The 19,486-nt window shown below is 44.6% G+C and overlaps 1 protein-coding gene across 4 annotated transcripts; it reads left to right on the plus strand.

The window, feature by feature from the left end:
- Window positions 1-716: 716 nt before the first annotated feature.
- LOC120752860 (neuropeptide-like protein C4orf48 homolog) lies at window positions 717-19,176 on the plus strand. 4 transcript variants are annotated; one of them, XM_040064568.2, is made up of 4 exons: window positions 717-866; window positions 5,907-6,054; window positions 13,101-13,189; window positions 16,902-19,176. In XM_040064568.2, the coding sequence occupies exons 2-4, from the start codon at window positions 5,931-5,933 to the stop codon at window positions 16,965-16,967; spliced, it is 279 nt and encodes a 92-aa protein (XP_039920502.1). In that variant the 5' UTR covers window positions 717-866; window positions 5,907-5,930; the 3' UTR covers window positions 16,968-19,176. The 4 variants fall into 4 exon arrangements, with proteins under 4 accessions (XP_039920502.1, XP_039920504.1, XP_039920503.1 ...); XM_040064570.2 differs by lacking the exon at window positions 717-866 and adding an exon at window positions 5,616-5,717; XM_040064569.2 differs by lacking the exon at window positions 717-866 and adding an exon at window positions 5,718-5,821.
- The last annotated feature ends 310 nt before the right edge of the window (window positions 19,177-19,486 follow it).

Genomic DNA, 19,486 nt, shown 5'->3' on the forward strand with positions numbered 1-19,486 from the left:
TTGAAGATGTTTGTCACACTTGGCTTTGGTTGATTTTTGGAGAACTGATCAAGCCCAGGTGCTTTCCCACACCTTACACTCTGGTGAAAGAGGCCTCTTGGAGCTGAGTTGTTCCTACACCAAAGGATCTTAGTGCTAAATTTCTAACATTCTCCATGTTTGCAGCCACACTCCTGTTTTGCAGTGTCGTGTGGACTTTGTTGGGACAGCTTCGTTGTCTTGAAGCCTCATAGTCTGACCAAGGTTCAGCTTGTGGTCAGACTCTTGAAGGATTTTCCAGGAAGCTCTAAAATAGGGAACTCGTCAAGCAATGATGAAGAACAAACTGGTCATTTCACGGGGGAGATTTTTCCCCTTGCCAAACCTCTGATTTAGTGTTTAAAGAAAATCCTGAGCCATCAAGCAAAGGTGAATCGTTATCTCATAGCATGAGGGACAAGGTTAAGTACAAGGTGATTTTGTTTTCAGTCCTTCTCAGGTCTGAGGTGGCTGTCAGAAAAAAAGACAATACAATTTATTCTGTTTATGGGCTAAAATGTCAAACAGTGCTGTGGGAAGACAGAGATAGTGCTAAAGGCACTCTTGGCCCCCATACATTGCAGCTGTGTTAATTATCAAAGAGTGGGAACAGCCTTGCCCTCCCAACTATGGGTGTGATAAAAGAGTGAATGAAGTGGAAGAGAGTTGGTTGGAGTTTGCTGGTTGTGTGAGGAGGAAGGGACAGGAGGTGGTGTGAGGGACAGACAGGATTTGGTTGTGTGCTAGAGACAGGAAGGAGTGAGCTGGAAATACAGAAGGAAGGTAGAAGAAGGAGAGAAAGAGCCAGAGCTGTGTGGAGCTACTCACGGGATTGCAACAGAGAAAAGGTATGAAAGACTTTTAGATAATAAGGTACTGATGCTTGGAGCCCTCGGAAGTTTTTAAGGGAGCACTTTTGAGTGCTGTGGCCATCTCAATAATGACACAGCGCACCAGCCTCTCACCTCTCAATTCATTGGCGAGACTGTTTACTTGTTTAAAGGCAAATTGAGAAACTGTGTGCCCTACCAACTACCCTGAAGCCAAATGTCTCTGAATTGCCTTATCAGTGACTCAGCCCAGAAGTGGAATGTTCTGACATCATACTTGCTTAAACCAGAGAAAACATTTCTTTTGCCCTGATAACTGAGGGAGGAGAAATAATTAGTCTGAATTTCAGATGCTGCACAAGGGCAATGGATTTCTCCCAGGGGTATCAGTGTTTGTGCTGGAATTACAACAGAGAGAGCTGGAGTGACTGCCTGGGGAACAAAATTATTCTTAATCACAGAACTAGGAGAGACAGGAAGGGAAAGGTATCATACAAGAAATCGTTCAGTTCTTCCCTTGTCTTTATGCAGGGCCACTATCCCAACACCATTCCCAAATGATACCTGATTTATATCCGCAGGCTTAAATATTCCCCTGTCTTCTGCAGGGAATCCATCCCATTATTACAAAGCTTTCCAGGGGCTTTGGTTGTGCCTTCTGGATGCTACTTAAACCTGTTGTTTTTTGTGGTGCTGTTGGTGTCTCTGATAGTTCCTAGTACTGCAGTGACCAAACCAGACAGCACTGCAGCTTAGGCCTTGTGCTGAAGGCAGCCTAAGCTCTTGCACTTCTTTTTTGTATGTCCCAGTATAATTGTATTGTTGAGTATTATAAATATTATAAACCAATTTCAGTTTGTGACTACCTAGCTTCACCATAGAAGAGCAGCTTAATGGGCTGTTCCCCATTCCAAATACAAGCTGTTGATTAATCCTGAAGAATTTAGCACCTTGTTCTCATTTTTATAAAATTTTATTTGGTTTTTGGACCCTTTTTTCTAGTTTGTCTGCCTGATTTAGAATTCTAGTCCTTTCCCCCAGCACTGCAAATAACCTCCAGGCTGATGTTACATCTTAAACAATCATTTTGCTTATGCATTATCCAATTGTCTGATGAAATGTTGAATAACTCCTGCACTTTGCTGTCCTGATGTGATGCATCTTCCCATGGGGACAGTGACCCACTGCTAATTCTCAGCAGTGACCCAGCCAGTTTTGCTGGCCTCAGAGAGGTTTCCTTAGTTTGCTTCTGACAACACTGTGTGACACAACAGTAGAGATTGCCCTGAAATTGATTAAATTTGGCTTTCCTTATCTACAAGGCTTGTTACCCTGTCACAGAAGGATACCAAACTAGTTTGACTTGATTCTTGACAAATAGATCTTATTTGCAATTCCAGTTCTTGTATTTCAAACGCTTTCAAAATGCTGGTGGGATTATTGCTTCAGAAACATTCTCAGGGATGGGTGGTAAATTGGCTTGTGTGTTGTTTTCCAGTTCTCTGCCTCATTTTAAACACAGCCACTGCACTTACCCTTTTCCAAGACTGGCAGAAGTCACATCTTCCCTGTCCTCTCTGCAGTAATTGCTGAAGGTAGTTGTTCTAGGTTCTCCTTTCAGTCTCCTTTGGTAGGTCTAGTGGTAGCTCTGAGTAAAAAGAGAGCTCCAGGCAGATCAAAACATTGAAAATGGACCTATCACAAACCTACAAGCATCAGTAACCAAAATAAATTTCTGCTAAATGTTTTTACCTAAAATATGTTCACTGGTGTTATTTGTGTGAACCTTCTGCTCACTAGCTGCCTTTTTTTCATTGGTAGGTAAAAGAGATGCTTAGTTCTGCATCACTTTTCAAGGCATCAACTTGATTAACTTTCCCCTTTTGCTGACCCGAGAATAAACTCTTCCCTTGGGTTTTATCTTCATTATTTTACTCCCCTTGTATTTAAAGGATGCTTTCTTGCTGTTCTTCATGTCTCATACTGCCTGTATCTGGTTTAGCATCTTGGCCTCTCTCTGGTTATGCCTGGGGTTATTCTCCTGCCATCCTGTTGTTTAGGTAGTAGTGACCAGACACAGATTCTTCTGTGCCTGTGGTTTTTTCTTCTGTTTGAGCCCAACAAAGGCCTGATGGCCATGTCAGTAGACAATGACATAACACTTCGTATTAGGCCCATGTGTGCCCATGACTGTAATAATGGATTTAGTTCTGAACCCAGAACTTTGCCTGCATCTTTCTTTTATGCACAAATATTCAACTCATGCCTTTAATGTAAGCTACTTTAACTGGATATGTAAATTTTCTTTCGCCACTTCAAAAATGTAGCTTTCAATACCTGCAGCACTTAGGAATCCACAAGAAATTTTCCAAGGAAGCTACCAGATGTCTATCCTCACTAATCATCTTCCCTTTAAATGCTTGGTCATTCTGATTGCTTTGGAGGAAACTTTTTTCTCTTTTAGCAAACAATTATTAGGTATGTATTCTCTGTAGAAAAAGAAAATTAAGTAAAAATATTTCTGACAGCCTTCTGGGATGCACTATGATATTCTTCAGACACTAAATGGACTTCTGTAAATCTCTTGGAATTTTCTCAAATTTAGTACTGGAACCCCTTAGTTATGGTGATAGCCAACAGTGAATGTAATAGCTAAGCAAGCCATGCAAATGTTTTCATGTGTCTCTCCTCTTCAGCTTTGTTGGAGGTGAGAAAATAGCACAGATTTCTGGAAGCTTTCCATTCAGACTGGCTCCTGTTCTCTGTGAATTAAGAATCACATCTTGGACCACATGGTTATGTTAGCAGGAGTTGGAAACTTTTTTCATGTTTCTTAAAGACCCTGGAATTTGACACAAAAACTGGCCAGACTGTAAGTGTGACATCTGGTTGTTTTATGTTGGCTCTGGAAAAAAAAAAAAAAACCAAAAACCCAACAACAACAAAAATGACATTATTTTAAGCTTAGTAGTATAAGTAGCACTGAAATAACACCTTATATCCCTTTAGGTGGTGGATACAGAATGCCCTACTACAGATATCACAATAGTTAGAATTTTAGAAAAGAAATTTTAGGACTTTTGATACCTTGAAAAAATATTAAAATGAACAGTGCTTTCTACCTTATCAAAGGTTATTGCACCTGTAGGTAATTCCTTCCTGTCCCTTTCTTGAGACTCATGTTTGAAATGTAAGTTATAGCTATGGGACCATAATGGGGATACAGGTAAGAAACTCATATGCCAGGGTGAATGGAAGTGTGGGAATTTTGGATTTTGTGCCAGGATTTCCATTTGATGTTATTTAAAACTGAAGATCAGGGCCAGACTGTGTCACCAGCTCTAGATGAGTACAGTCCAGCCATAGGTAGTTTGTTTATATCCTGGCTGTTATGGAGCTGCTCCTTCAACAGGCCTGTGATGAGACAGACAATGTAAAACTGGTCCACCTCACACAACCTCACTTCAGGCATCCAGCACCATGGCTTGCATTAGGAGTCTCAGCATCTCGTAAAGCCAGTGGAGACATTTTGGTGCATGTGTGTGCCCAGGCTCACCTCATGAAGATCCCAGTGTCTAAGACCTTCAGCTGGACCATCCACACAAGAGAATTTGAGTTTCAGTTGCACTGTGGGCTAAACATTTTGTCATTCTCATAGGAATGGCTCTGGGCTGCCCCCTGCAAAATCCTCTCTTGCAAGAGGGGCATGTCCACTTTGCCAGAAAGTCCTGTGAAAGGACTTTCAAACTAACCTGATCCAAAGCACAAGCATTGAAGGGAGGGCTGTAAGAGGTAATTCTGAAGAAGCCACAGGAACAAGTGAAATAGAAGTGCAGTGCTGGTGGGAGTCTATAGGGCTGAAGAAAGCCAAGGATAAGCTATGTCTGTGTCTGGGAAGACTGATACCTCCACAGCCTGGCAGGGTGGTTATTCTGTACGGACCAGGAGGGCTGGAGCCTCTCCTTGGTGAGAGGAGATGGAGTGTCCCTCTGTGAGAGAACAATAAAGCCAGGAGTTGAACAGTTACGTTGCAAAATGAGCCTTTAACCTTGCTCTGGGGCAAGCAGGTAGGTGTTAGAGCATCTCACTCTCTTTTCCGAAGGATATCACCTCCCCTGTCTGAATGCTTGGCTTCAGCCAGGTGCTTACACAGATTCCCTGACCAGGAAGCTTCTTGCTTTAGCTTTGTCAGGACACAACCCATTAGCAGAGGGGCTGATCCCAGATCAAAATTTGAACTTGAAAAGACCATCCTTATACTTATGAAGTCTGTAGGTTTTGGCTGGGCTCTTATCATGGTTACCATAATGAGATGCTGTGCAGGACCTGTTTTCATGATTAGTCCACATGGTGCCAGGGGTGCTGTTGTCCTCAAGGCCTCATTTTCAGTGTAGTTAAACAAAGACCATAATAGATTCTTCCCCAAAGTACAGGCCTGCAACTTCATTTATCCAAGCAAACTGCTGGGTTTCCCTCTCATTTGATACCTTGCAGAATGAAATCTCACTTTTAGTGAGTTACAGTTAAAGCAAGGGATGGGAGCTGTGTATTTCAGCTCAGTCCCTTTGGGAATTACGGCAACAAACATAAAAATTGCCCAAGCCTCTCTTATGTGGCAGCCAGTGTCTGCCAAGGAGAGGACATGGCCTTTGGGAGCAGAGGAGGAGTAGAGCAGTGACCATCCATCACATTGTGGTCCCTTTAAATCTTTTCCTCCGCTCAGCAGCTCCAATTTTTCAGTGTTGCTATAGCAAATCTCCATGGCAATGACCCTGATCAGGGAAGGGGGATGCAGAAGGGACGCATGCTCAGAGTGGCAGCTATAGCCTTGCCTGCTCACTACAGCTGCTCCAAGGGTCTGGCACCTAGGTGAGGACAAGGATCAGGTACCGGGCAAACTGGTCCTTGGGGTGCCCCTGGAGCCCCCGGCGAGTCACGGCAGTGGGGTGTGCGTGGGGCTGTGTGCGCACGGGGTCTGTGCTTATCGTGTCTCGTCCCCTTCTTTGTGAGGAGCGTGCAGGGACCAAGCTGCTGATTTTTCACTGCTTCTCATTCCAGGCAGGAAGACAGCTTGAATTATTGATGAGAGTGATGGCGCTGGCATCTGTCTGGAGTGAGATGCGTGTGGGGATCCTGCTGCTCTCGGTGCTCAGCGTGAGGCTCGTGGGGGCTGGCCAGGACTCCGGGAATGTCATTCCTGCAGAAAGTAGGTACCTGCTGCACCCTGTCCTACCTGCCCTCCTGCATTGTGCCCACTGCAGCCCCAGTAGGTACCTGCTGCACCCTGTCCTGCCCTCCTGCACTGTGCCCACTGCAGCCCCAGTAGGTACCTGCTGCACCCTGTCCTGCCCTCCTGCACTGTGCCCACTGCAGCCCCAGTAGGTACTTGCTGCACCCTGTCCTGCCCTCCTGCACTGTGCCCACTGCAGCCCCAGTAGGTACCTGCTGCACCCTGTCCTGCCTTCCTGCACTGTGCCCACTGCAGCCCCAGTAGGTACCTGCTGCACCCTGTCCTGCCCTCCTGCACTGTGCCCACTGCAGCCCCAGTAGGTACCTGCTGCACCCTGTCCTGCCCTCCTGCACTGTGCCCACTGCAGCCCCCGTAGGTACCTGCTGCACCCTGTCCTGCCCTCCTGCACTGTGCCCACTGCAGCCCCCGTAGGTACCTGCTGCACCCTGTCCTGCCCTCCTGCACTGTGCCCACTGCAGCCCCAGTAGGTACCTGCTGCACCCTGTCCTACCTGCCCTCCTGCACTGTGCCCACTGCAGCCCCCGTAGGTACCTGCTGCACCCTGTCCTGCCCTCCTGCACTGTGCCCACTGCAGCCCAAATAGGTACCTGCTGCACCCTGTCCTGCCCTCCTGCACTGTGCCCACTGCAGCCCCGTGGGCACTCAGCTCCACGGGAACTTTGTGTTGCCTGATGGATGAGTTGGTGCCGTGTCAGCAGAGCACATGGAAACAACAGTCGTAGAAACAGCAAGTAATCGAAGATTAGTGGTTATTAAGGAAAAAAATGCTAACTATATATTCTTAATTTTCATTTGAACTTGTACTCAAGCTCTTTGTTTGTAGGTCTATTAGATCTGCTTCTTGAGAGTTTGATTTCATTAGATAATTTTAATTGATATACGCAGATTTGCCCCAATACATCTGATGTCCTTACTAGTCTGTGCAGTGTTAGAAGAAAATTAGTGTATATTTCTGCTGGGGCATTTCTCTTTGCTTATTTTAATATTTGGTTGGAAAAATAGGTCAAGTTCAACTTTCTTGTAGCTACTACAAATCAACACCAGAGATGTTTACCCAAACAATGCATTTGTAAAACAAATATAAATTTCTGAAATCCTGAAAACCTAAAAAATAAATAAATACAACAAACTGGCTTGAGCACACCATGCAGCTGGGAGCTTTTGAATTTGTATCATGTGAGCTTCTTCTGTCACTTTGAGTAAGTCTGCAAACTTTCTCAGCTCCAAAATGAGGCAATAGTTCAAAGTTATTAGGGGATGGAGTCAATGTTCTCAGGGTGTTTTGGTGACAGCGAGTTGGAAGTGGCCACTCATTAGAAACACAAAATATCCTCTGGGACATGTTGTTTAAAGAAAGATAATTGCATAAAAACAAATCTCTAGTTCTTAGTCATGCTTACATTGTATCACAGCTCTCTTTTTATATGACTATCAAAATATTTAATGCAAGGTCTGATTTTTATCACTGTGTTTTATTCTCAATTAATTCTATTAGATGGAACTTAGATGTTGAATTTCCTTTTTTTTTTTAATTAGGGCTAAGTTTTGGTCTGTTCTAAACCAGACCTCACTGCTATTTTATGTGCCTGTTTCCTAGGAATTCATTAATTCTAACAAGTTTTGTGATGAGTAGTCCATTTTATCTCCTCAAAGAGAAAATCAGGCTTGGAAAATTAATTGCATGTACCCTCTGTGTGTCAGTGTTGGCACAGGCAAGTCAACACATTTGAGAATATGTGTACAGTGGTTTCTTGTTCTACTTGTGTACTCAAAACTCCCAATTGAACTGTAAAACAAAAACTATTGACCAAGGTTTCTGACCCATGTCTCACGGAGTTATAAAACCATAGAAAGGTGGGAATGGCCCTTTAGAGCTCATCTAGTCCAACCCCCTGCCATGGGCACAAACATCTTCAACTTGATCAGGTTGCTCAGAGTTCAACCTGACCTTGAACATTTCCTGGGATGGGGCATCTATCACCTCTCTGGGCAACCTATGCCAGTGCCTCACCACTTTCACAGTAAAAAACTTCTTCCTTAACTAATTTAAATTGACCCTCTTTTATTTCAAAATCACTACCCCTTGACATATCACAGGCCCTGCAAAAAAGTCTGTCCCACCCTTCTTACAGTATCAAGGAGTCTTTTTACCATCTGATTACCATCCTCTAACCAGGCTTTGGAGTCCCTTGAAGAGCCTTTGAGGAAGATTCCTTGTCTGCTCTTACTCCTGAACATAAGAGTGTGGAATGGAGGGCAGGTCAGAGTGTTTCTGTGGCAGTGTTCCTGTAGAGACACACTAGAGACACACTGCCCCATCCCAAGGAACAGAGGCTGTGAGCATTGCTACAAAAGCATAATGCCATTTCTGTCTGAGACCAGGCCAGGAGCAAGGCTGTCAGCTGATTGTGAATTGTAAATTGTTTTGGGCTGCTGTAGGGACAGAGTTTTAAAGCCACGAGGAACTCCTGATGCTCCTTGTCAGCCACTTGTTGCGAGAGTGCTGCATATAGCTGCCAGGTGCTCTGGACAGTTTCCTTTGCCTGTTAGGGCTCTTCCTGATGGATAACCTGTGAAACTCTTCCCTTAGGACAGTGTGGATGCTGAATATTTGTGTGAGATTGCAGAACTGATTGGTTAAATTCAAGGGGGAAAAAAAAAACTGGAAAGGGTTGCTAGATACAATGACATTTCTTCTCGCTCAGGAACTGCCTTAGCATATTCCTGAGACCTGGAAGGGTCTTTGGGAATGCATCCCTCCAGACTTGCCCTGTTCTCATGCTCTTCCAAGGCCCTGTGTGCTACCCATGAGGGTCTCATCTATAACAATGCCCAGGAATGCACTCTGACATGGGGACATGACTGTACCAGTAACCCTTCTAGGATGGACCCTGGCACACTTGTGTCCAAGATAGGAGGCCAGCTGTCTATCTGCAAGACAGAGCTGACTGGTCCAGAGTGGAGCTATCCCATGCTCTCGAGGCTTGGGAATGCTCCCAGACTTTCAATATTCCTCAAAAGACTGGAATGTGGACAGGATTGGGCAGTGGGTCAGGCACTAACTTTGATGTGATCTAGTACAGACACTTCTGGATCTTTTCCTCCTTGATGCTCTACTGGCTATGCCTCATCAAGGAGCTGATCCCCGGGGCACTGACCCATTTAGGGGGCACTGCCTCTGCAGCACGAGCACCCATTTTTCCCTATTGCTGGCACTTAAGTCCTTACTGTCAGCCCAGGCAAACTGCTGGCTGTGGGACCCTGGATCACCCAGAGGGGAAAGGGGTCTGTAGTGCACCTTCTTAACAGGGGTATAGGATGGACACGGACCATATTTAGTGTCCTTCTGCAGAACAGAGCAGTGTGGTGCTCGATGCTTTTCTCTGTTCCCACTGGCAGCACTCCCTTAGCAGGAACATTCCCACCGGGACCACACAGTGTCTCTCTCCCACCTGCTGGGAGGAATGTGTCCCTCCTGCAGCATCATGAGCAGGACAGGGCAGCAATGCTCCGTACAAGTGTGGGAGGTGCAGGAGTCACAGGAGAGGAGCATGAGAGTGAGTCACAGATCATTCAGGACTGCCGAGAGATCCTGTCCTGTGTGCAGCACTGAGGTCTGGCTCAGGGCACCATCTCCTGCTCTCTGCCAGTCACATATGCTTTTATGCATAATCCTAATTAGTAATTATTGTGTCCTTATACTTTATTCACAACACTTAGCATATGCAAAAGACTGTTCAAGTTTGAAGTAGTGCTACTAATACTCACAGATCATTTTCCTTAAAATTCTCTGCAATCCACTAGAAAAAAATGTTATTTCCCCAATCCCCCATTGCATTTATAGCCCACATCACCCACTGTGAAAGCTAAAATATGGAATCTGAAGACCAGAAGCTGGTCAGTCTGTTTTCATTAGCCAAGGTGCGTGAAATACAAAGATAAACACCAAGTGTATGCAAGGGAAGGTAAATCAGACTTAACACAGTGCTTTTGGTTCCAGTTCTTTACCAAGAAGAAGCCAAGAAACATATTTTTTCTCTTCCTCTACTTCTCCTAAAACACACAGAGACATACAGTCTTTGTGCTGACAGGACCCATTTAAAGAGTTATAGCTGATTTTTGGTAGTTCTCATTATGTTAATCCACAGACCTGTTAAGTCTCCCTATGAATGATGGTCTGTTTCTAGCTGTCAGCAAGGAATTAATAGCACTCTGCTACATTTTGCTATGATGTGACTTAAGAATTGGTTTTGTGACTGCTTTAAGCTGATGTAAGCCTGTGCTGCCTCTGCCCTTTTCCTCTCCATAACCCAGCCTCCTCTCCTTGCACTATTTCTTGTCCTGGCCCCAGAACTTGTGCATTCAGGATCTGCTGTGGGGAAAAAGATCGGTGATCCGGCTGATGGAGGAGCTGCATTGTCATTCCAGTGTGAGATGCCATGGCCAAGGACGGTGGGATTGCTCCTACTGGCAACAGCACATATTTATATTTGTTTGGCAATATAGATGCTTAGACATATTTCTGTTGGGGGAATGTCCATGGGCACTTTGCTGAAAATATTGTGGGCATGAAGAGAGATCAACTCCACCTAGACAGGCTAGCTTAGCAGCTCAACTCCTCATTCTGGAAAGCAGACCAAGGCAGAGGGTGGTGGAGAACATCAAAGTCAGAAGTGGGTCAAAGTTGGTGATTATTTAATTACAGTCTCTTCCATTGCAAAAATTCGAGGCAGGAAATGAAAGCAACAGATGTCAACTTCAGAGCAGACCGGAATGGTATTTTGTTCACTCAGTGAATAGCTGAGCTGTGGAACTCATTGCCACAGGATGTTGCAGATGACAAAAGTTTACATGGATTCAGGAAGCAAAAGTGCAAATTAATGTGAGAAAAATTCATGGAGGACTTATCAGATATAGAAACACCAGCCAGAAGCAGGATATCCTCCAGCCTACTGATAGGCTAGAAGAACATTGCTAGACACTTATTCTTATATTTTCCTTGAATATCTGCCATTGGCTACTGGCTGCCAGCAGGCAGGGATGCTGACCTGACCCAGAGACTGCAGTGCCTGGAGAAGGACCCTCCACCACATAAAATATCCTGTTATGTGCTGAATCTAGCTGCATGTGCACTCTGACTTTGGAGGGCAGTGCTGGGTTAGGAGCTTTGCAGGTGCTGAATCAAGACACCCAGATCTGCACAGGCAGGTGTCCTCTGTGCCACCACCCTTCTCCTGCAGAAGATGCTTTAATACCAGGGTAGCTGCTCTCCCAGGGCTGGCAGAACTGAAATAACCACTTGGCAAGGTTGAGCCATTCCACTAGTGCCTCCCTGTCCACAGAGGAGCACTTGGCTGTCATGAATACCAGTGAATGATCCCACACAACCATCCCATCACAGCTTTCACAAAGGGCTGGGAAGACTTCCTGCATGACAAGCAGTGACAGATTGTGGAATTCATGGCTCTCCTCAGAAGTGCTTTCTCCCTACTGCAGAAGCAGGACACAATAATTTATCACCTGATTTTTTTTTTTTTTTTTCCTCCTTCATGTTCTGATTTTGAGAACACTTTGGTGCTTGTCAGCACTTCAGGGCATGCAGCACCTCCCCGAGGTGGAGCCAGGGCAAGGTGTTTCTGAGCAGACCAGAGCAAGGAGGGGGAGCAGGGCATGACACTGAGCAAATGATGGATTTGCTGACAGCACTCTGAGCATGAAGGTTCTTTCTAAGGGCTGTGTTTCATGATCTGAAGTGGAAACAATTAAATTACTGAAATACTGAAAGCGGGAGGGGGGTTAAGTGTCTTTAGAGTGTGCTTAAAGCCATCCTGTCACTACTCCCATGCCTGGAGAGGCAGAGTCTTAGTGAGCAGTGCTGTTCTGATAGAGGTGGGGACTTTGCATCTCCTCACAGCTTGGGAATTAAATCCCTAGCTTGATACCCATGTCTCCCTATCACTTGCGTGAAGGGGAGATGGAGAAGGACAAGTGGGAGAGAAACTCCTCCTGAATAGATCAAAATCCCTAAGAGGCTTTCTGAGGAGTGACAAGCACTCTGGCTGCTCCCTTCCTTCAGGTACAATGCAGAAGGCAGTGCTGGCAGCAGGGTGCCAGGCACAGATGGGTGCTGCAGTGCTGCTCAGCAGGTCCCTGGCTCCAGACAGCTCCCCAGGCATCTCAGCAGCAGCTCTGCATCTTCTTTTGCTTTGGTGGCTGCATGTGGACAAGGATTTCAGCACTCCCCCCAACACGGAGGCTCTGTGATCAGTGTGAAATGTATTCTTTCCCTATTCCCCCTGCATCTCCTCCAGTGTCTGCAATTTCTTCTTCTGAGAACTCACACTTCATTAACTTCAAACAGTCAGAGATCAGTGCATGGTGACTCCTGGCAGAGCAGAAATGCCCAGGTTCAGAAGTGAGCCATTTTAGTTGTTGTCAAGTCCCCTCCTCCTCCGCTCTCTGCCTTTTCCCTGCCCTGCCCCTCTGTGCACACACCCTGGCAGCAGCTGCAGAGCCAGTGGGATGCTTTGCATTCCTGGCAGAGAAAAAATACAGCAGCAGGTGAAAGGAAGCAAATACAGATCTGATACTGTCCCTTGCCAAGCTGCTCTGTAAGAGCTCCTGCAAAAACAGACCTGCCTGTCTGGTTCCTGAACCACTGCAAACTGCTATTTTCAGTGTATCTGGTGAGAACTAACCCATTTCTGGGAAGGGGTAAGGACTTCAGTTTTAAGGGGAGAGGCTGGGGGCTGAAGCAGCGGGCAGAGTCAAGTCTGGGCCGCGTTCAGAAAAGCACACACCGCAGAGTCCTCTGTGGGTTTTTGCCGATCCTCTCGCATTTGCACAAAGACAGATACAGGCAGCCCTAATTTTGCCCACGGGCAGGTGTGGGTGCCCGGTGGGATGGAGTTTCTCCTGGCAAGGGCTCTGAGTGTCCGTGCCCCGCACTGCCAAGCTCCCATTTCCCGCTGTGACAGCGATGTGTTCGCCTCTCCCCGCAGGCCGGCCCTGTGTGGACTGCCACGCGTTCGAGTTCATGCAGAGGGCGTTGCAGGATCTAAAGAAGACGGCGAACAGCCTCGACACGCGGGTACGTGTTCCCGAGCGGCGCTGCCCTCCCTCAGCCTTTGTCTCCCAGCGGCCGGGCCTGGCTGCGTACCGCAGACCTGACATCTCTGCTGACTCACTCCCACCCCAGCAAATAGGTTTGTCCCAAGCACAGATGGTTTTTCGCAGTCTGCAGAGGTTCATTAATGATCATCTAGTCTGACTTCTTGCATAACAGCCTGAGGAATTACCTCAGACAGTCCCTGCAGCAAACGGAGAGGGAAAGAAGATGTACGAAGGAGAGGAAAACGAGACAGATGATTTACTCTCTGCCTCACGACATTGCTTCCAAGCTGTGGACTGACTTCACCGGGCAGGGGCAAAATGAGCAGGAGAGGGAGAAGGTGTCAGGCAGGGCTGGCGGAGGAGAGGGAAGCGCACACAGCCCCTTTGCTCGTGGATTGATACCTGGTGAAAAAGGGAGAAGCACATTTTTTCCATGTACTTATCACAGCACACGGGGGATTCTTCCACTTCACATGCCAGTCTCCAGGCGTCTCAGTGAACAAAATGAGGGTGTGTTAAATGCCCCGATTTTAGTAATTCATACACGTGTGGGTGTGTAAATATGTGCAAACTGCCTAGGGTAGGATTTACCACAGTGGTTCTGCTGCTGCCTGAAGTCTGCAAGAGGCAGGAGGTCTCTCTCCTCTGATAAAGCCCCTCCATACGTGCCTTGTCCTACCTCTCCTCCCTTCGAGCAGGGCCTGGCAGGTGAGAAGGGCTCCTTGCTCCTCTACAGTCACACAGCTCAAATTATCCTGCCCAGCAAAGCCAACCAGAGGGATATAAATCAATTATGTGTCTCAAACATAAGGCAACTACGTAGTTTTGCCTTTGGTTGCTTGTGACCTTGGGCAGCCATGTCAGGCCCTACACAATAAAGCTGGAGTGACTTTGGCTTTCTTGAGCTATCAATAGCAAACTGATTAAGACAAAGTTCTGAGCGTGGGTTACATTCCAAAAGTTTCCCATGCACTGGAGTAATAATAAATAACTCTTAAGTGGTAAAGTGTCAGTAGAGGGGCTTTACCTCCAGCAGCTGTGTTGGGCTCTTCTGGTGCACAGCAGAGTTCCACCTGTTTGGGTTAGGGTCAGCTGAAATGTTTTCTACCTACCCATGACATATCAAGACCAGGTGCAACTGCAGCTGTGCTGGTTCTTGTGCTGTCAACAGGCCTTACGTGGGAAGATAAAGATTTTTTTGAATGCAAGGAGGTAGCACAATTCCTTAATCCCACCCACAGAAATATTCAGATGTGTCTGTGGTGTCTGTTCTGTCTGGGGAGTGGACTGAGGATGCAACCCCCCAGAGAGCAGCGCTGTCTTGGAAGAAGTGAGGCAGAATGTAAAGGGAGAAGCTGGTCCCACGGTGCCAAAAGATGAATTTCTGTTTCTGTGAGGACCTGGACAGGCCTGACATGCCAAGGCACTGAGTGAGACAGCTCCCAGTGTTACAGAGCAAGGGGCAGAGGAACAGTGCATCACAAAACCAAACAGAACCAGTTGTTTGGAAGATCACCCATCCTTAGACAACTGAGCTTAATACTACTAGTAAATAAAGGCTGTGTTACTGTACACCTTTCCGAACCTTTGGATTGATACTCCAAAGGGCTTTCTATCAGAGATGCTTTGGTTAAACACAAATTATTGAGTGATGCAGAGATACTAAAGTGAAATATAGCAGCCAAGGCCCAACAAATGGCACACTCCAGCCTTCTATACTCTGAAAGGTAGAGCTCCCATATCCTTACTCCACTGCTGATGCTTAGCTCATGCTGACCAGCTATAATTTCTCAAGTTTGACACACAAATAACTTCACTGAATAATTCCTGAGCCTTGGAAATTGTTGCTACAAGGGCAAGCCCCATGCAGGATTGCTCCTGCATATCAGGGACTTTTTAAGCCAATGCCATCAAGGCCACAATTAATTTTTGTAATTGATACCTCTCTTTCACAGTCTTTCAATTTGTAATTGAGTGCTCCCAGAACTGCTCTTCCTGCCTGTAAATAGTCCTGAGCGACGCCCAGGCAGAGTTTGCGGTAGCAGTGACAGCTTGTTGGCATTACTGTGAAATCCAATAAGCCTGTTTGATGTTAAGATGATTCTATGATTTCTCCTGGGCTCCCGACAATGGGAGCATTCACTCATCCAAGATTTCATTGTGCAAGCGGGGAGCGGTGTTTAACAGCGCCTGCCACCGCACTAAGCTGATAAGTGAAAGCAGGCAAGGAATGTGAACAAGCCCTCTTTAATGCAAAGGTGGATGTCAAAAGTTTGAGTTGAGGAGGATGCAGGGCTGGGCAGGGGAGGGAAAGCCGTTCTGAAACAGCCTGTCCTGCACAAGCTTGCAGTCTGAGAACAAGAAATGAATAACAGAGGGTGGGCATTGCTGGGGGACAGAGGTACTGCTGCCCAAAGAAGGCAGGAGGGGAGCAGGACACATCCAGGAGTGCCCAGCTATTCCTTTGGAAAGTGCCTTTGTTAATTAGCCCTTGGCTGTGTCTGATGTGTCAGGAGGTATCAGGCCAGAGGAACACCAGCCGGCTGAAGATCTTGTTGTTTCACAGAGCTTTGAAATAATTTCTTAAAAAGTGGGTTTCAACCTCTAATGGGTTTTTGTAGTGCAGATGGGAAACTCATTCACAGTGAATTTAAGCCCACTAAGTTATTTTTTTCTCCCCTCAAGAAACTCTTCAAAACCAGTCTGCAAACTGTTTGAGGGACCGCAGACCACAGGGTGAAAACCACAAGATATGCTCAGGAAGAAGTTTCTCTTCAGTCACAATTGTACTTGCTGATGTGAATTCTTTGCACCAACAATTTTGAGTCTCATGAGAAATTGGCTTCTGAAATGATGGTGCTGTGCAAAAGATTCAGCCTTTGTTTCTTCAAAGTGTGACAAGAATTCTCAAAATATTTAAGTTATTTGATCACAATTAAATAAATAATGCTTGAATATCATTAAAGATATAAAATTCATTTTCCCCCTGTATACAGAAAAAAAAAAAAAAAAGGTGGAAAATGCTTTTCCACTAAGGAGCTCCAAATACAACAGCAAGTACTTTTAAATTATGTATATTGGGAATGGTTTTGCTCGAGTACTGATAGTAAAGCAATTGTCAGTAATTTAACTCAGATTGAAATAGAACCATATACTCAGACCTAGGTCTGCTCTGAAAGATTATGAGTTTCAGACACAGGGTTAGACTGACAGCTGGATTCAACTCAGAGCTGTTCTAGAGAAACAGCAGTGTAACTGGGAGCACAACTGGCTCTTCAGCACTTGCTGTCTGGTGCAATTAAATTATACAGGACTGAAGGCATCATCAACAGGAAGCCATCAATCGCCACAAAGGAATTAAGAGCAGTGCAGTTGAAAGTGGAATTTGTCGCAGCACTTATAAAGGACACTTTAATATTTCTGACAGCCTACTCCCTAGAAGTTAACTGTGAAAATGAAAACATTCAAACTATAAAAATACTCTCCCTGCATCTCAGTTCTGAATGTACTCATTTCATCATTTTTTCTGGATGAAAACCAGCAATAATAACTATGATTTTTCACTCAGCAGAGTACCTTGGCTACAGCTGTGCAGAGGGATTAGATCTAATCAATTATATACTCTTTTAAAGCAATAGATTTTTCTTTGATTTCATGGGGGTTTTTGTTTGTTTGTTTGTTTTTTTCAGACAGAAACCCTCCTCCTGAGAGCAGAAAAGAGAGGCCTGTGTGATTGCTTTCGTGCAATACACTGAAATAAGCACTGGGATTTGGCCAATGGACATTTACTCATTTTTAAAATGCTGTTCAGTAAATTACAGGAAGATACAGAGTGCAAGTTGTGCCCCATAAGGAAAAGGATTTTTATCAAAACAGGTATAGCTCAGTTATATTATTTTTGCTTTGTTGTGTTTTATTATTACTCTATGTGATATTGCATCTGCTGAAATGTCAAGAGAAGAAACAGTATAAAAGTCTTGTTTATGGGTTTCATGCAAGGATAGCATCCTTTCTTTTTGTTATTTCAAGCCAAAAATTGTTCTTGGACTCTCAGGCCAATCTCTTGGTTTATGTGAATTGACATAGATCTGTGAAAGTCAATGAAGTCAATTTTTAAAAATATATTTATAGAAGAATAACATGAAAAGGAAGCTACTTTGCCATGATGCATAGATAAACATTTACAAACAAGCAGACTTGGCATTATGTAGAAATTAATAGTTATCACTGACTGCTTGGCAGTCCAAGGAAGGGATTTGTTCCTCAGTTGTATCAATAGTCCAGTGCACAGCCAACACAGTAATCTGTCTCACAATTTTAATTTCTTCAGAGCCACACAGTAGCTGTGATCTTTTTGGAGAGATTTATTAAGTATCTAATGTGATCAGTAACATTTGTAATCACATGAAAACTGCCTGGCAGTTGAACTGATTGCATTTGCCAAAATCCTCTGCAGAAGTGTCTTTCATTAAGCAAATCACATGCTGGATTGAACCACTCAAACTGGCCTCTACAGAGAGCTTTGGCAGAGAGCCTACACAATGCCTGCCTGCCCAGGAGTCTCTTGTAAACTGTATTTTGGGAAATACTGAAATTCTACCAAAATGGTCCTTAGCTCTTGCATGGACTCTGCACTCCGTATGGGTGGGTTACAGTGCTGATGTTATTCATATTCCTGCTGCAGTGTGAGACAAGAGAGAACAAAACAATTTAAGAACTGTAGTAGTAGAAGACAAAAAGATTATGCCTTGTTACTCTTTAAAAAAGAATAGCAAACTCTTTCTCATTGTTTGCATTTTTTCCTTTCTTTTGGGAAGGAAAACAGAAAACGGCCACTGCGGAAAGCTCCTGTTAATAATAGATTTTTCATTGGATTTAAAACATCATCCCCAAAGCAGAGACTTATGTATTAGCTTGAGGATCTATGTCCAGGCTAGAAACTTTTATACAAACAAGAATATTGGAGCAGGATCAACAAAAAGGTTTTCAAAGTCATTTTACTAATTCTTATCAGTATGTCTGTCTTTCCATAAGTGGCTGGTGGTTTTGATGTTTTGCTCTCAGCCTGCTCAGTAAATTAGGATGGAAGCTATCTGTATGTTTCCAAACTGCTTCTCTCCCATTTTGTCTACAACATCAAACACAGGGTTATAGGGAACTTTGACCCACTGCCAACTTATTATTTCATGTGCACTCATACTCAGTAACACAAAGGAGTGTGTTGCCATATATTTTGCCAAAGTTGTTTGAAAAGTGTGGTTCTCAGCAAGGAAAAGCTTCCTTGCACCTGTGTTTGAAATAAGAAATCTGCTTTGTCCTTTGTGCTATTCCAGCAAACCCCTTTATAGGTCCTTGGGACCTGTTTTGTGTACAAGAGAAGCAGTGTGACACAGCAACAGCTCCTTTCTGGTAGCATCACACTGCGCTGTGGCACTGGGCAATAGAGCAGTAGAGGTTTTCCTCATGGACCAAATTTTATTGTACAAAGAAAATAGGATTAACACAGCTTCCTTGCAAAATACCAGCCTTTGGCTTCTTTACTCCCATTTATATTTGGACCAAAGTAATGCACAGCTTTTGAGCCAGCTTTTTGCAGGAGATGGAGTCCCAGCACTGAACCTGTGAATTTTCCAGCACAGCTCCCCTATTCAGGGGGCAGCATGTCTGTGGTTTGGTATTGCTATTGTGCATGCTCATTCTGCTGGTAGCCTAAAGAATCTTGCAATGTCCTGTTGCAAGAACTGGGGTTTTTTTGTTTGTGTTTTAATTTAGAAAAATGGTTGCTCACAGTTGAGTTTTGATATACACAGCTTGTTACAATGGAAAGGTGGAATGAATGACAAGTGGATGTTGTCTGACTCCCAAAGGGATCAGAGTGACAGTGCAACTTTATGGCTGTAACAGAGTGATTATTCTGTACTTTGTCTATAATACAACACAATAAAAGGGCAAGATGCATTATAATATTTGGTGTGCTTTGTTTCTGATTTGACAAACTGATGGTGCTTATGTATTAATTAATGTCTGTTCTTAGGTGGAAAATATACAGAGGTATTGTTAGGTAATTAGGTGAAAAGTACACACAGAAAAAATGCTATTTCTAATACAAAAATAAAAATACCTTGCAATTGGGCTAAATAGATTAATATATTCTTATTTGCTGAAGTAGAAAATCCAACCCACTCTTATTTGAAATAAAGTTGCAGCAATGATTTTGTGAGCTTCTTTAAGGACCCCTTACTCTATACTTGGTGCTTTTGCTAATGTTCCTTAT

Source organism: Hirundo rustica, chromosome 5 (genome assembly GCF_015227805.2).
Source record: "Hirundo rustica isolate bHirRus1 chromosome 5, bHirRus1.pri.v3, whole genome shotgun sequence".
Taxonomy (NCBI): domain Eukaryota; kingdom Metazoa; phylum Chordata; class Aves; order Passeriformes; family Hirundinidae; genus Hirundo; species Hirundo rustica.